This window comes from Scomber scombrus, chromosome 16 (assembly GCF_963691925.1).
Source record: "Scomber scombrus chromosome 16, fScoSco1.1, whole genome shotgun sequence".
In the NCBI taxonomy this organism is placed as follows: domain Eukaryota; kingdom Metazoa; phylum Chordata; class Actinopteri; order Scombriformes; family Scombridae; genus Scomber; species Scomber scombrus.
In genome coordinates this window covers 27,916,009-27,932,423 of record NC_084985.1, presented here as the reverse complement: position 1 = coordinate 27,932,423, position 16,415 = coordinate 27,916,009, and the positions used below count along the sequence as shown (strand labels likewise).

Below are 16,415 nucleotides of genomic sequence, written 5' to 3'. Positions count from 1 at the left end.
TCACAGCTGACAGTGCTGTTGAGTATGGTGAGGTTGCATGGGAAGGCAGCAGTGGGAGGATTCTGAGTGTGGTGAGCTCCAGATTGTTGTGACAGCACCACAGGACCAGCTGTTCAACCTCCCATCTGTATGCAGACTCATCACTGTTTTGTTTCAGATGAGGCAGATGACTGTTGTGTCATCTGCAGGTTTCAGGAATTGAACAGACGTTCTCCTGAGGTGCAGTCATTGGTTTAGACTCAGAGGGAGAAGAGCACGCATCCCTGAGGGACGCCAGCACTGACTGTTCCCCTGCTTCAGCTGCTGCTTCCTGGCTGTCGGGAAAGTTTTGATCCACGGACAGTTGGAGGCAGGCACAGTGAGCTGGGTGAACATCAAGCTGAAATCCCCCTGGGGAGTCGAGGTGTTGCAGGACCTGTTTGCTTGATGGCAAACAGGTCAGTGGATGATGCCTGCATGACTGAGTGCTATAGCACTGAGTGCTATTAGCACTGTCATGTTGACTGCATCATCCACTGACCTGTTTGCCTGGTAAGCAAACAGCAGGGGGTCCAGCAGATGGTGGTCCTCGATGTGGGTCTACACCGGCCTTTTGGAGGACTTCATGACTACAGACGTTAGGGTGACAGGCCTATTGTCGAAACCTATACCTGGATATCCATGTAGGGATATGCTCTAATGAGTATTTCTGGCAGCAGGACAGTGTGTGTGGGACTGAGTCAAAATAAACTACAGTGTGTGTGTGTGTGTGTGTGTTCATGTCACTCAATGAAACAGTGTGGCTCATTGTAGCTCGATGACAGAGGAATAACATATATCAGGCTTTGGATACACACACGCAACACTTAAAACTAAAAACTTTAATACATGGTTGCAGAAACATACATGATGAGTGTGGAAATGATATGAATCATACACTTTGGCCTTCACAGTCAGCAGGTGTCAGCCCAGCTCTCAATCAGTCAGCAAAACACAAAATGAGGGAGTATGTTTTGGGAGATGATGTTAATCCCTCCAGTAGGACTTCACACGCCTGGAGAATCTCTGATAAGATGAACTGAAGCTGTTCTGGAGGCTCGTGGTGGAGCAACACATTACTGATACACTTTATGTTGTGTTTTACTGTCATTTGTCAGTTTGGTTTTAGAAAATCTGCTGTAAGTTTAATAATCTGACCAGTCTATGGAAATACTGATGTACATGTTTACACATAACGTCCAAAAGCTCAGTCTTTAACCAGCGTTTCCTCTGAGACTGCTGCAAATCTGACAGCGTGGCAGTGAACAGTGGGACTTAAAATAGAATCCAACATGAGGTCCAGCTTGTAATATAATTATTGTAATGTATGCATTGTGTGTATTTAATATATATTCACTCACATAACTTCAGAGACATGTTTGATGCTGTTGAAGGTTTGAATGTGTTGTTGAGTTCTCTCGTAAGTCAACTTGAATTTCTGTGTGTCCATATATAGACATTTGGTATCAACATGCGATTGTAGTTATGTTCATACCAAACTAGAGATTATAATTCTACCCCAAACCAAAAAAGTTTATACATTTAAACCACTCATCTCACTTCTTATTTCTGCCTTTATTTTATGATTTCATGTGTTCTCCATGTCCTCTAATGTGTTGTTTAGCTTGTGTGAAGTCAGTTATGTAATGTTGTCTTGCACTAATAAAAGGGTGATGAAAAAAACTGAAGGGGGCCAGCCTCCGGTTTCTCTTCCATGTTAGTCTTTCTAGGAAAGCAGATGGACAGCGGACATGTGGACAGACGCGGGTTTAATTAGTCAACCTTTGCTCTATATCTGACTGTACCCTCCCTCTGCCTCCAGACAACCCAGCCTCCTCCCCCCCCTACACACACACACACACACACTGGTGGCACAACATTTGCACATTTTCCCACACCTTTACACCTTTCTCCAACCCTCCACCTGTTCTGCATTATTAATTCATATTTATGTTATGTTTATATGTATCTGTTTTGTTGTGGCAACTTCAAATGGGCACAAAACTAAAAGGAAACATTACATTTTGCTGCCAGTGGTTTGTTCAACGTGCTCATAGATACTTAACACTGCTGCTAAGTGTCACACACAGCCCTGTGGAACAGTGCTTAATGTGAGAACACACAAAAAAGCAAAGAGGATGTATAGAACAGGAAGGAAGAGGGACAAACATGAGCAGCTTAGCACAGACACTGGAGACAGGGGAACAATTAGCCTGGCTCTGCACGAAAGCAACAAAATCTGCCTCCCAGAACCTCTGAAGCTCATTGATCAACATGTTATTTCTGCAAAAACCACAGCGTCAAAAAATAAAACAACATGATTTCACAGTGTGTACCTGTCAGTCTATTTATTGGCGAGAACTAGAAACTTCTTAGAGACAAAAATAGAGTGACTCACTCCCCCATAAAACCATATCATGTTTTTTGAACGCATTGGTTTTTGTATGACGTGATGAATGATGGTCGGGGGGGGGGGGGGGGGGGGGGGGGGGGGGGGGGTATGGTCCCTCTGAACACCATACATATCCATGCTACTCCCCTCATAGCCATAGCTAGAGTACAGCAGAGATGCAGAGCAGCAGTCCCACAGAGTCTGTCAAAGATAAAGTTTCCTTATCTGTTGCACTCAGAAGGAACCAGACGTCAGCAGAGAGAGAACACTCTGAAAGGAAAAAAAAATCCTCAGGCATGTGGCTGCACGCACCCGTACACCAGCTGGATTCACTGTGTGTAGAGGCTTACACATTTTAAATACATTCACACAGATGTTTTGTTCATAATACAACACAGATCCTGAAGAACCATGATGTCTATAGAATATAAAAAAACATCACATGACATGTTTCAGTCACAGAAACACTGGCTCTTGCTGTAGTCATTCCTCCTGTTCATACTGACCATTAGTAGATCTCTTCATAATGCACTTACAATGGAAGTGATGGAGGACAAAATCCACAGTCCTCCTTCTGTGTAAACATGTATTTAAAAGTTGATCTGAAGCTAATATGAAGCTTCAGCGTCCAAATGAGTCAAATCTTCATCTTCTATGTTTCAACGTTACAGTGTTTTTAGTGTCAAAGTCTTTTTGTTACTATACTTCCACCACAGCTCAACAGGGAAACACTAAGAGGGAATTTGATGCTAAAAAGACTGTAAATGTGTCAGATATCACTTGATATGACTAACTCACACTGATGAAGCTCAATAGAAGCTGATCATCTACTTTTAAATGACTGTGTGGACACACTGTGGATTTTGTCTTCCATCACTTTATATTGAAAGCACATGTGAAGGAGATCTTTTAATAGTCAGTATGAACAGGAGGAATGATTACAGAGAGGAAAAACTCTTTACTGTTCATATGAACATCTGACTGCTGCTTTAGGACACTAGAAAAATTGTGAACCTGTCCTTTAAAAATGCAACAACATCTCATCACAGTATAACATCACTAGTCCTGATCAGTTCTCAAAACATCATTTAGATCAGCATCCAGACAGGTGACAAGAAACTGTCATGTCACAACAGATAATAGTGGTTTACAGTTTGGTATTTCCAGATATGAATGTTAGCTAATATTCTTTACACAGTAAATGAATCCCAAATCCTGCTCTGTGGCAGACTGACAGCTCTCATGCCAGCATTGTTTTTCAGGTTATGACTCTATAACTGTCAACAGGGTTAGTTGCAATGACATAATATTAGTTTCCAAAATGAATATGCTTTCTACAGTCTCCATGTGTTGCTGAAGACGGCAGAGATGTGAGTTAACTGAAGGAAAAAGCAAATGCAGAGTATTGATATTGAACATTTCTTTATTAAAAAAAGTTAACCCATAGGGTTTCATACAAAAATACTTATTTTAAGTATCAAGAATGCATTACAAATATATCTCTCACAAATCAGTCTTAAACAGTGATTATTATCTTTGAACCCTGAAAGAATAGAAGTTGTGAAACCACCACAGGAAGGATCTCACAGTGAAATGTTGTCTAGGACAACTGCAGATCAGATAGAATGATTATCCTCACATGAGGTAAGCTCCATCAGTCTGGAGCATGTATGTTTTATAGATCGTGTTTGGCACTGGCAGTGCTCAGAAACCACCGCTCACCACCAAACCTGGGTTTGGAAAATAAATGTGAGGCTTTCAACAAGTCTGGAGTGTTTTACCTACAGGGTTCACTCTAAACATCAGAAACATTGTTCAAACTTAACAAATAAATGCTTGTAGGCAGTAGTAGAGCAAAATGCATTCATAAAAAAAGTGCAATAAAAACAAGAACAAACCATAATTGTTTTCAAACACTGATACATATGAAACTATGGATGCTGCATGAGACTCTCTCTGCATCCAGGAAAGATTATTCTACATGCTGTAATTCTCAAAGGCAACAATATTCAAGACTAATTCTTAACAGCAACACAAACTGACTGGACAGAAGTAACAAAAGGAGGTTTTTTCTAATGAATCCTTAACAGGTACAGGGTTTGACTGGAATGAGGAAAAGACAAACCCCTAAAAAGCAAAGCTGTCACAGCAGGTTTGGGCATGACTCATTTAACGCTTGGCCCCAATAACAAAGTCATAAAGTGTCTGTGATAGGCAATGAGACCCTGATCAAGAGTCTCTGGAAGGGACAGCTTATTCAGATACGTAGTGCTCCACAGACTGTGTGGCTCGACCTTCACATCCACGACCTGAAGAACACCACCATGAACACTCAGTCAGGATCAGCGAAGGCGATGAAGCGCAGTGAAGACAGCTGATACAACAGGCAAGTGTCTTTCTGTCCACCCCCACAGTCCTGGCTTTACTTCTCCATCCAACACATCTTCTCTGGAGTTTGGACCTTCTGCTCCTTTTGAAGTGCCTTAAATTAACGGTCCCTGAGAGCTGGACCACAGTTCTAGAAGCTCTGCTGGACTTCAGAAGACAGGAAGCATGCGAGCGTTGCCATTGAACTCCTCCTCAGCCTGGAAACATATGAAGTACAGATTTATTAGATAAGCATACATAACTACTTATTAGCTTGAGTGAGTGTTTTACAGTGACTCATGGAAACCATGTGTTTGAAACACCTACCTCAGTGTAAGGTGGCGGTGATGGGAATGGGAATGCGTTCATGAAGATTGGGCTGTCGTCACCATCAAAGTCATCCAGGAGTGGAGTGAGGGGCTGGTCCAGGCCGCAGTCGCGGGGGATGTCGCTGTAGCTGGGCGGTTCAGAGGGCATCCTGAGAGACACCCAGCTCTGAGAGGCGTTGCTGACTGAACCCTCCTGACTGCTGACGCTGTTGCTGCGGCTGCCCAGACCGGCAGTCCCGATGACCAGAGGCAGCTCCAGGATCAGTTTCTCACTTCCTGGGATGTGGACATAAATCTAGAAAAAGGAACACAGACATAAACATTAGCACTGATTTTAAATTCCCAGTTTTCAAAAAGGTAATAATTAAGATTGATGGCTGCATGTAGAAGCTTAAGTCTTACCATGAGCGCGTACTCCACACGGATGATGTTGCAGCTCAGCATGGATGGTTTGATCTTTGGAACCCTGATGCTCTTTCCCTGCCAGGCGTCACACATGCCAGAGATGATGTGGTTTCCACGCACTGATGACAGCTTCTGACGGAAGACCTTTGTCCGACCGTTGGCCTGATAGATGTGTTTGGCAATGATGGCTGCTTTGGGCACCACGATGCGGGAGCAGGTGTTCTCAAACTTTGCATTGATGCAAATGTCTTCACCTTCACAGAAGCCACGGCGGTCGATCTTAGCATTAAGTGACACCTGACCATCTGGAATGAACATGCAGGTGACCTTCTTCTCCTTCATGCCACCTGTAGGAGACTGAGGAGAAACAGGAAACTTAGACTCAACTCATTTGGAGGTTATGGTTATCAAACTCAAGCAGCACTCTCATATCAGTGAACTCACCAGCAGGTCTGGGGTGTTGACATCCAGAGGCTCTTCCACCTCAAAGGGTTTCTTGCACTCCAGAGGAGGCTGCTGTGGCCTCTCCATCACGGCCTTCACAGAGTAATGGACATACCCAAATTTGCCCTTGTATGAAGACACCAACTGCCTGTGAGAACATGAGTGAAAAGTTAAAACCAAGTCTATTCCATAAAATAAACCTAAATGAAAAGCCTCACATTCTAAGATGGATTAAGAGAGCTGACTTACCCTTGCTGTGGGAGCTCAAATCCAAAGGTGTACTGGTATTTGTTGCCAGGCCTCAAGACGACTGATCCATCAGAGTCTGGAAGAAGAAAAGGAGAATTCATTAGAGCCTGTCATCCATCAATGACACCATACTTCTTATTGACTCTGGTGTGGCTGGCAGCCACCAACAGCATTTTAATAGAACGTGGGGGGACACCAGTGTAACTTAATAAGTATCCATATTAAGTCCGGGGAGACTCCCTCTACTATCACTGTACTGAGTTTATCATTCCAGGAATTAATCTGCTGTCAGCCAGTCATTACTCAAAGTCAACACAGCTATTCACACTAGTAGAACATGCCAAAAGAAACTGAATATATCAAAACACTTCTAAACTAACAAAACTGCTCATTTCAGACATCCCAACCTGCAAAAAGTCATTTCAGGGAGTTTCGTTCCGGGGGGGGGGGGCGATCGGTGTCGGTCTAATAAGCAGCAACACAGAGCTATAAGGACGCGTTGCATTTATAGTCACACAAACACAGTCACTCTCTAGTGCGCGCTCTGCTCGCTCACTCCAGATTCCGGGAGATTGAGTCTCATTAGCAGGCGTCAGGGAGCCGCTATCAATATGCGGGAGACTCCCGGAACTTCCGGGAGAGTTGGGATGTCTGTCATTTAAATGACATTAACACATATATCGACAGTGTGCTAACTTCTGACAAAAGTTCCAGTTTGTACTGTGGTGATATTTGACTGCGGAGGGTTACATGATTTTAATAAAGTGTTCGTACCTGTGGGCTGGTCGTCAAGCCGCAGAACCTCTTCATATCTCAGGTATTCAGCCTCCTGACGACAACGCTGCTTTCCTTTAGCATATTCCACTTTAGCACAGCCCAGAGCCCGAACCTTCACTGCGGACACACGCATCACCTCGTTCACTTCCACCTCCACCCGTCCAGACACCTTGTCTCCTCCGCAGTAAAACGTCTTACTGGGATCAGAAAAAGCGACCTGGAAGGTTTTTACTCTCTTTGTCATGGCCACCATGATTGCGAATAAAGGTTATCCAACAAGGAGCTAAAAACCGTAATGTAGTAGAGTAACGTGTAGAGCCGTGTGGTCGTTAGATAGAGCCGCTGAAAAGCGATAGCTCGTATTCGGAAGCTCTTGCTTCCACTTCAGTCTGCTGTAAACAAAGAGGGCTCGGTTGCTTTTATACGTGGAGCCTGAGCTGCCCATGAGGAGCCAGAATGAACAGCATGGCTCAGCGCGTGCACACCGCTCCCATTGGTGGAAAAGTGTTGTTTGTGTGAGCTCTAGCCAATCAGCGCCCTGAGCCGACGCGTGGACAACGCATGGCTGGGGGAATGTACAGCATGCTCAGCAGATGTAGCACAGGAAATGGAAGTTACACAGAGAAAAAGAACATTTGTAGTAAACATATTGAAACCAGGTAACGTGAGTTATGTGTGAATAGATCAGAATTGTGAGTCATCAGGTGAAGAGTTTCATCCCGAAAACTCAGTCAGTAGGGATGGGCTGGAAATAGGTCACAAATACAGACATACATGTATAAAATAGCATGAATACGTTTTCACATAAGATGTATTTCCTAATAGTATATACTGATATAATTTAATATAGCCTATAATTAGGTTCAAATGAATGTGTTAGTTGGCAACAGACACATTTATTATAGGATAAATAAAGTAGTTTAGTATTCGATTGGGCTGCCTTATGAAAATGTGGTTGTAAAGTTATACAGTCAGTACAAGTAAATGTACTGAATTATAATGAATGTATTAAGGCCTTTTATGTATTTGTTGTAGATTTGACAGTGGAGGCAGGATGAGAGGGGAGATGGATGAGAAAGGTCACCAGCTGGACTTTAACTGAGGATGTTGGAGGTTCATGTTTAACCAGGCCAGTGGTTCCTAACCTTTTCTTGTCAGACGTGTCAGATGAACTCAAGTACTACGTCATCTAAATCTGTTCATTTAGATATAATAAATGGTATACTATTTAACTTTAAATGACATAAATGTAGATATTGTTGCCCATGCCAACATGTGGTACTGACAGAGCGGATGCTGTATGTGTTTTTTTGGTTGTTTTTGTTCTTTCCATGTGACTTGAGGCTGCAAAATGAATTGCGGGGATAAATAGAGTTGTTTGATTGATTCATTGATATTGTTACAATATGTTTTCACAGCTCTAATGCTGTCAGTCTTAATTAAGGTTTAGTTAGGTTTGCATTTGTACTACTAGCACTTAGGGTGGCACAAGATAGACGTTTCAACACTGGGACATGTCATCCATGTGGACCTAAAGGCTCATTGTTGCCTTTGATAACAGCGGCTGATTAGTTGATTTGAGATGTGAAAGTGGGTCGCTGATGTTAAAGGACAATGATAATGTCGCATCCACCCTGTGGTATATGACCCACACTATTATAAAGTCAAAACCACACCTTAGTTACCGCACTATATTCACACCTGCAAAACAAGTATATCAAGGACTTAAAACATCAGCATATTCTGCAAAATAAGGCCTCTCTACCTACAGTTACTTTTAAAAGGGCAAGAAACATAAGCGGCAGCACGTAACAGAGCATGTTAACATTGTGAAAGGTCCAACTGTCAACTCACAACTAAACCTCTTCAAGGCAGTATGAAATGTGGGGCATGCGTAAACTGCATGTGAAGTCTTTTAACAAAGCGCTCTGTTTTAATACATGCACAGTAGCAGATTTGGCAGTCGATATATCAGTGACACTGCAGGTCATTTTCAGTGCTTATCAGCTGGTTCTCTATCACGACAGAGATAAGAGTTTACACTGAATTGTATTGATCTCTGTGGGAAAGTGAGGTAATGAAGCAGCAAAGAATTTGGACCAATGCTCTCCAGCAGCTTAAAAACCAAAACATACTATAATACAAACAATTTAAAATGATTACTTTTATAAGTGGTAGAACTGTGTGTGTGTGTGTGTGTCTGTGTGTGTGTGTGTGTGTGTGTGTGTGTGTGTGTGTATATGTGTGTGTGTGTGTGTGTGTGTGTGCGTGTGACCCCAGTAAGGTCAGTTTCACTACCACACTCACAACTTCTGCAAATGTTTCAACATGTGTGCATGCGCATATATATTTACAATGTGCACATCATGCACACAACCAAAGTGTATCACTGTGTGTACAGTTGTTTGTTTGTTTTTTATTTTTTTTATTTTAGTTCCTTATCCATTTGCTACCTGCTGTATAGAGAGAGTGTTTCTTGCACTACTGCACATGTAACTATACCCATGCACGTGCTGGCAAAAAAGCTATATATATATATATATACACTGTATGTATATGTTACATATAATGTTTGTTGCAGGGATGTTGCATAGGATTGCATTTTATAAATAAATGTTTCTGTAACTTTACCTTGCCCTTATAGGAGTACTGAAGAAATGCACAGAGATACAGTGTCCTCATATTGTTTCATTAGCAGAAGTCTTGTTATTTGAGGAAGTGGATACAGTGATCCAACATGGCGTCTAATTCTTTGCAGTCAGTCTTGTTGGTGCAGATGACATGAGCATCAGTCCATCTGTGGCTCTGCACGGCTGCCTGTATTACTGTGAGCTTTAAATATATATAAGAGCTAATGTTTCACACTTCGATGAAAATAATATTTTGAATGTGTGGCATTCTCTTCTCTTATAGCGCTTTCCTCTTTAATGTGCGTAGTGAGTGTGTGTGTGTGTGTGTGTGTGTGTGTGGTGTCATGTGACCTGCACAGCCAGCTGCTGTTCCTTGTGGTTTGGACTAGAAGCTGTTTTGGATCTGTTGACATCTCTTTGTTCCCTTCTGTGAACTTTCACCTGATTTTTTTCTTAGACGCCATGATTCCATCAGCAGTATTTTCTTTAAAGGGACACTCTGCCCAAAACCTCAGTCATATGAAAATGAATCACCCCATCCTGAAGAAGTGCAGGGCGGTTGTGAAAGTTACCAGCTTGCATTTTCACTGAGAATGTAGGATGTTATGAAGGTTAACTGATCCGTCCTGACTTTACGTAAAACAAAACATGTGTGCATGTATGGTTTGCAGTGTTCTGTTACATGTTCACTGAAATAGAGACTTATATAATCAGGTGGGAATAACTACCTACCATGTGCCTGCTGTTTTGTTGTCAAGTAAAACTGTTGATGAGTGATGTGTTTTCAGACGAACTCAGTAAACAGAAGCCAGTCCAACCAATGAATTAGTTAGGTGCAAGGTCAGCCAATGAGTGAGCTCCAATAGAATGAGGTAATGTGCACAAAGCGGTGCATGCACCTGTCCTGAGCTGCACAGGGTCATGCATGTCGACTCATACTGAGAGAACATATGGACGAATGGAGAAAAAATACTCAACAATCTATAATGTTGACTCAATATGAAAGGGAGAAGTAAAGATGGTTGTCTGGAGACATTCTTTTGTGTTACCCAATCAGAAAAGACTCTCCTTTTTTTAGGATGACTCCTATTAAGGACATAATGAAACCTGAACTCATTGTCTGCTTAAGAGCTGACAGTTACTCTGTTAGTCAGAGCTGCTGTTAGTGTGAACATGCTGCCACCTAGTGGAGGAAAAATGCAGCTACAGAATACATAGATATATGGTATGTTGGACATAGATGTATTAAAAGAGCTAATAATATACTTTATTTGTATGGCACAAACTAAAGTTACAAGATGCTTCACACAATGCAATAATTATATTGAGAATAACATACAAAGCAATAATCAAGCATAAATAGATGAAACAAACGAAACAAAGAGCAGCAATTATACAGTATTATAAAAATGCCTGTCTGTACAATAATACATCTAAGCATAACACACAATACATCTAAGTCGTTTCTAGGAGGATCAAATAAATGACTTGTAATACTTCATGTTTAACAGCATCTATTCACATCTGTTGATGGCTCCTCCATTAACTGGCTGATACTAACCAGAGCAGCTTGTTGGTGCTCAAATTTTATCCTGCACACATTGGGAATGAGGAGTTGGCACCAATAAATACAATAAGCTACATTAATACATATCCCTTTCCCCCCAAACAAATTAAATTGCGATCACACATAATCCTCTCCTGTAGACATCTCTGAATACATCATGGTAGTGACTGAGGATGATTCGGTTTGCCCTTAATGAGAAACTTCACATTTAAGTGTGAATCAGCAGTTAACTCTAGTACCAATGCATACCCTGAGACATGTGTAGCCTAATCTCTTCAGTATTTGGGCTGACATTTATATCAACATTGTTTTTAAACCAAACATCCATGTCAGCCCTTTTTGTACATTGCACTGACTGATCTTATTGTGTATACTATAGAACTAAATGAACTGTATTCTATACTGCTATCAGGTATTGTGTGTAGATGGAATATGCAGATCTGTACACAGTAGTTTCTAGAACTTCACCTACTTCCATTGTGCTCGAAGAGAAAAAAGACCCAGAAAGTGAAAGCTCCAGCAACTCTTTTATAGAATAACTTCATTAATAGTTTGACCTCAGAATATGCTGATCAGCCATGATTCCTGTAACAAGGTTTATCTTGACACTAAAGTCACCCGTTTCTACTTTGACCGTCAGAAACTATACATCCTGTTATCCTCATTGTTCACATATTAGACAAAAAGACAAGTGACGAGGTATGGAAATACATTTTTTTTTATTGCACACAGTAGGAAAAACAATACAAAATGTGAAGCAGTGAACACATCCGTTTTTGTAGATGTGACGTATTACAGAGGAAGTGATAGATCAGTGTTGACAGCTGGTCTCAGATCTGCTGCTTCTGAAAATAAAGAAACAAAGTGTTGAGCTATTGCACTCAAAATGCTACACTGACTTGACTAACAAATCACTTTAAAATAACAATGTTACAGTTGATCAGATATGATGTAAGACTGGCAATGAGACAAAGGCTGGTTCATGTACCCAGCAGAACCTCTGAGCAGGCTGCTGCAGAAGCCCACTGGGATGGGATTTAATTTCTGGTCATGTCCACAGCAAGTCAGGAACTGGAATACCTGAAAGCTTTGGTATATGACCAATCACAGAGCAGAGAGGCAGTGTGTTACTCACAGTGAAGCAGGCTGACAGTTTCCTGGGATGATATCTCCAGCATGATTCAGCAATCTGAAATTAGATAGTTCTGTTTAAAATACATCTATAGTCTCTTACACATTTCCTATATTTTCACAAAATCTCATGTTAAGCATCAGTCCCATTTTCTGGATTAAAATTGTCTAAACAAAAAGCATGACATCACATCTTCATGCATCAGAAGGATTCTTGCTATGTAACATACTGATTTGCCATCTTGAATCAGGTTTTCAACATCACCAAAAGTGGACATACTTTGATATAAACCCTGTTGCACTCAAAGTGCTACACTGATTTAACTAACGCACCACTTTAAAATAACAATGTTACAGTTGATCAGATATGATGTAAGACTGGCAATGAGACAAAGGCTGGTTCATGTACCCAGCAGAACCTCTGAGCAGGCTGCTGCAGAAGCCCACTGGGATGGGATTTAATTTCTGGTCATGTCCACAGCAAGTCAGGAACTGGAATACCTGAAAGCTTTGGTATATGACCAATCACAGAGCAGAGAGGCAGTGTGTTACTCACAGTGAAGCAGGCTGACAGTTCTCCTGGGATGATATCTCCAGCATGATTCAGCAATCTGAAATTAGATAGTTCTGTTTAAAATACATCTTAATACACACCTAATACATACATACACATTTCCACAAAATCTCAGGTTAAGCATTAGTCCCATTTTCTGGATTAAAATTGTCTAAACAAAAAGCATGACATCACATCTTCATGCATCAGAAGGATTCTTGCTATGTAACATACTGATTTGTCGTCTTGAATCAGGTTTTCAACATCACCAAAAGTGTGTCCTGCAGTTATATCCCACAGAGCTCATTGCAGGGAACATATGGGTAAAGCGAAACTACAGATTTGCTCTCTGAGGCATTTCCAACGACATGACTCTACAGATCAGTGTCTGTCGGGATAGACCTCAGTGTTCAACTAATAATCACTTCTTTCTGTTCACTCACCTTTGTTATTGAATATCTGCTCAAGTCTGGGACAGAGGCTCACGCTGCATTAGAAACCTGCAGGAAACACATGACAGTAAAAAATCAGACAGTTCAAAGGGAGCACTTCTATTACTTTAAAATACTATATTTCAGTCAATTCTATTTGATTTAAATGGAGCCAAATCTAACTCTAGACACTTTTTAAAAAAGTGGTTTCAGAGGACGAGTTCAGATCCATGATTAACATAGGTTTTCTTATAACAAAGGTGTCAAACATACAGCCCACAGGATAAGTGATGCAAAGTCTGATGGCAGACTTCAGGAGCAAGTCAAACTGAGGAGCCCGTTTCATGGAAAATGTGGCTGTGTGGCCCTGGAACTAAAATGACTGACACCCCTGTCTTAAAGGATCTGTGTGTTTCAACACAAATACCAGGACTCCACACACATGCAGTGAGGAGACCAACGATGCCATATGTTGAGATTCTCTAGCACTGACTTATGAACAAACCAGCTGATGATCCAACTGGCTGCAGATACCGTACAGTGCTGTTACTGACTGTGTCATCATAGAAAGACAAACCCACTTACCACTGTCACAAGCTCAGTCTCATGTTTCTGTTCCATCAGCAGCATGACCTGAAAGACAAAAATGACTACTTTTAGTAAAAGGGAGGGGTAATGTTACTGTGGAGTCAGTCTCCACAGGTCAGCATGTGTCCTGCAGTTATATCCCACAGAGCTCATTGCAGGGAACATGTGGGTAAAGCGAAACTACAGATTTGCTCTCTGAGGCATTTCCAACGACATGACTCTACAGATCAGTGTCTGTCGGGATAGACCTCAGTGTTCAACTAAAAATCACTTCTTTCTGTTCACTCACCTTTTTTATTGAATCTCTGCTCAAGTCTGGGACAGAGAGGCTCACGCTGCATTAGAAACCTGCAGGAAACACATGACAGTAAGAAATCAGACGGTACGCAGATCATCTCAAGTTTATTATTTCACTGGAATCAGGACTGGGAGAGCAGGTAGGCTGTGACTGCCTGCACTACACAAACACATCTGCTGGTTTGAGTCAACACTGAAAACAATCAGAGCCCTAAATCATCACTAAGTAGAGCTGACAATGATTTATATCTTTTGGGTTCATGATAATGTCTTCATGTATTGATTGAATTAAATACCATCTACATAATGGGACAGATTGTTTCCATATAGTCAAGTTTCATTTAAAACCGTAATCACATTGACTGAACCCACATTAGCTTTCCGGCTCAAGTCCTGTCTCAAAGGGAGCATTTTTATTATTTCAAAATACTATATTTCCATCAATTCAATTTGATTTAAATGATGCCAAATCTATATAATCAACTATAGACACTTTAAAGAAAGTGGTTTCAGAGGACGAGCTCAGATCCATGATTAACATAGGTTTTCTTATAACACCCCTGTCTTAAAGGATGTGTGTTTCAACATAAATACCAGGACTCCACACACATGCAGCGAGGAGACCAACGATGCCATATGTTGAGATTCTCTAGCACTGACTTATGAACAAACCAGCTGATGATCCAGCTGGCTGCAGATACCGTACAGTGCTGTTACTGACTGTCCTGTAAAACATTTCTGCTTCCTCCTGCTATCAATGCTCTATCCATCCATCTTGGTGGGGTGTACTTACATGCTTCAATGCAGAGAGCTGAGGGGAGGAGGCTGTAGAAGGAACCTGCAGGAGGAAGAGGAGAGGATGAAGGACATGTTTCCAGCAGCATTATCACAGTCAGTTATCAGAGGGTCTTGTGTTGTTCAGAGAGGCAGCTGTCATTCACAGTTCAGAGCAGTTGAACATAGCCAATCATCATAACAAGTCAGCAGTGGATGTGTTCTGGAATAAAACTTACCCTGCAGGCTGCTGCTTTGCTCTGCTCCTCCACCTGCAGACACACACACGTTTAAGTTCTACAATAATAACAGCAGCAGACATTAACAACATGTCACAGTAGAAGCTGTCACTTCTCATAAGTAACACTGCTGCAGAGAGTTCACAGCAGTGGGTTGCAAGAGAATGGGTTGCTCTTTGCACTGTGTGAGCTCCACAGCCCACCTGACAGGACCAGAGCTCACACTGTGCCAAACATCTTAGACTGGAATGATGTGCTGGGCAGTTAGAGTAGACAAACACTGACTGTGGCTTCACCAGCAGGTACTATGTGCAATAACACTGATTTATGACTTTCACATTTATCCACATCAACTGTATACAGTAGGGTGATGGGAGTTAGTCAGGAGAACTGAGCTGTTCACTCTAGTCTGTAATTCTGGCCAGAGAGGCTTCATTTATTGTCTTCCAGTGACTACAGTAAGAGCCATTATCAAGATCACACATACTAACCTCATGTCCCAGAGAGGTAGGGCATACTGCCGGGCATCTTCATCATCACACTCCCAGCAATGAGGTCATAGCCTACAAAAAGGGAGGAAAGGCATCATTAAAACCAAAATACAAATGATCTATCAGTGACACCAGTGTACAGAGGGTGAATGTACCAGGCCTCATTGACACCGTTCAGCAACCATCAGTGCAGAGGTGAAAGCAAAACCTGATGTTCTATAGCCACACTGATACTCTGGGATCAGCCCACTGAGAAGGACAACCCCACTGACCAGTCTGTACTGTGGCACTGAGGTGGACTCACCCACTGGCGGGGGTCACATGATTCACACATCTGCCTCCACCCAAGCAGTCATTTTTTGGAACATGGCAGGTTTAATATTGCTTGTCAACCTGGGTCATTTGCTGTCACTATGCATTACTGTTGTATGCAACATTTGACAAACCTTCTAGGCCAGTTGAGGACACTTGTTGCTGGTTTGAACAGCTTCTTCAAAGCCATTTCTCAGGCAATTCTCCATTTCTCAACTAAAAGGTGTCAGCAAAGACATCAGCTGTTTTCTTCTTTCAGCTGCCATCTACAATCAAAGAAACAGACACTTAATGACAGACACACGCACATGTGCGCACACACTTTTGTTCAAATTATTTTCTGTAATACCGTGAAATGGAGGCTTTAAATAAGCCCATTCTGTATCTTCCTGCACTGTTATGTCATGTATGTAAAGTTTAA

At 41.8% G+C, this 16,415-nt stretch overlaps 1 protein-coding gene, 1 long non-coding RNA gene and 5 other non-coding genes across 10 annotated transcripts; all 7 read right to left on the bottom strand.

Moving 5' to 3' along the window:
- Positions 1-3,815: 3,815 nt before the first annotated feature.
- txnipa (thioredoxin interacting protein a) lies at positions 3,816-7,390 on the bottom strand. Its single transcript, XM_062436135.1, has 6 exons — positions 6,979-7,390; positions 6,205-6,280; positions 5,956-6,103; positions 5,509-5,868; positions 5,105-5,401; positions 3,816-4,995 (listed from the first exon to the last, which is right to left on the bottom strand). Exons 1-6 carry the CDS (start codon positions 7,232-7,234, stop codon positions 4,948-4,950), a joined length of 1,185 nt encoding a protein of 394 aa, XP_062292119.1. The 5' UTR covers positions 7,235-7,390; the 3' UTR covers positions 3,816-4,947.
- A 4,484-nt stretch (positions 7,391-11,874) lies between these two features.
- Positions 11,875-16,262, bottom strand: LOC133996189 (uncharacterized). 4 transcript variants are annotated; one of them, XR_009927198.1, is made up of 10 exons: positions 16,129-16,262; positions 15,683-15,754; positions 15,192-15,224; positions 14,972-15,016; positions 14,171-14,229; positions 13,879-13,926; positions 13,306-13,362; positions 12,866-12,920; positions 12,314-12,367; positions 11,875-12,023 (listed from the first exon to the last, which is right to left on the bottom strand). It is a non-coding gene; the product is annotated as an uncharacterized LOC133996189 (long non-coding RNA). The 4 variants fall into 4 exon arrangements; XR_009927199.1 differs by having other exon boundaries at positions 11,875-12,020; XR_009927200.1 differs by lacking the exon at positions 12,314-12,367.
- LOC133997101 (small nucleolar RNA SNORA18) lies at positions 13,137-13,270 on the bottom strand. Its single transcript, XR_009927255.1, has one exon. It is a non-coding gene; the product is annotated as a small nucleolar RNA SNORA18 (small nucleolar RNA).
- LOC133997092 (small nucleolar RNA SNORA8) lies at positions 13,701-13,838 on the bottom strand. The gene has a single exon (XR_009927246.1). It is a non-coding gene; the product is annotated as a small nucleolar RNA SNORA8 (small nucleolar RNA).
- LOC133997100 (small nucleolar RNA SNORA18) lies at positions 14,002-14,135 on the bottom strand. The gene has a single exon (XR_009927254.1). It is a non-coding gene; the product is annotated as a small nucleolar RNA SNORA18 (small nucleolar RNA).
- LOC133997091 (small nucleolar RNA SNORA8) lies at positions 14,753-14,890 on the bottom strand. The gene has a single exon (XR_009927245.1). It is a non-coding gene; the product is annotated as a small nucleolar RNA SNORA8 (small nucleolar RNA).
- Positions 15,091-15,159, bottom strand: LOC133997089 (small nucleolar RNA Z40). Its single transcript, XR_009927243.1, has one exon. It is a non-coding gene; the product is annotated as a small nucleolar RNA Z40 (small nucleolar RNA).
- Positions 16,263-16,415: the final 153 nt, after the last annotated feature.

What these genes read in the sequence shown, in the direction of transcription:
- txnipa (XM_062436135.1), bottom strand. Translation starts at nt 7,234, where the DNA reads ATGGTGGCCATGACAAAGAGAGTAAAAACCTTCCAGGTCGCTTTTTCT. An exon ending in TTTGAGCTCCCACAGCAAGG is followed by an intron (nt 6,104 to 6,204) that starts GTAAGTCAGCTC and finishes ATGTTCTCACAG; the next exon opens with GCAGTTGGTGTCTTCATACA. An exon ending in TCAACACCCCAGACCTGCTG is followed by an intron (nt 5,869 to 5,955) that starts GTGAGTTCACTG and finishes GTTTCTCCTCAG; the next exon opens with TCTCCTACAGGTGGCATGAA.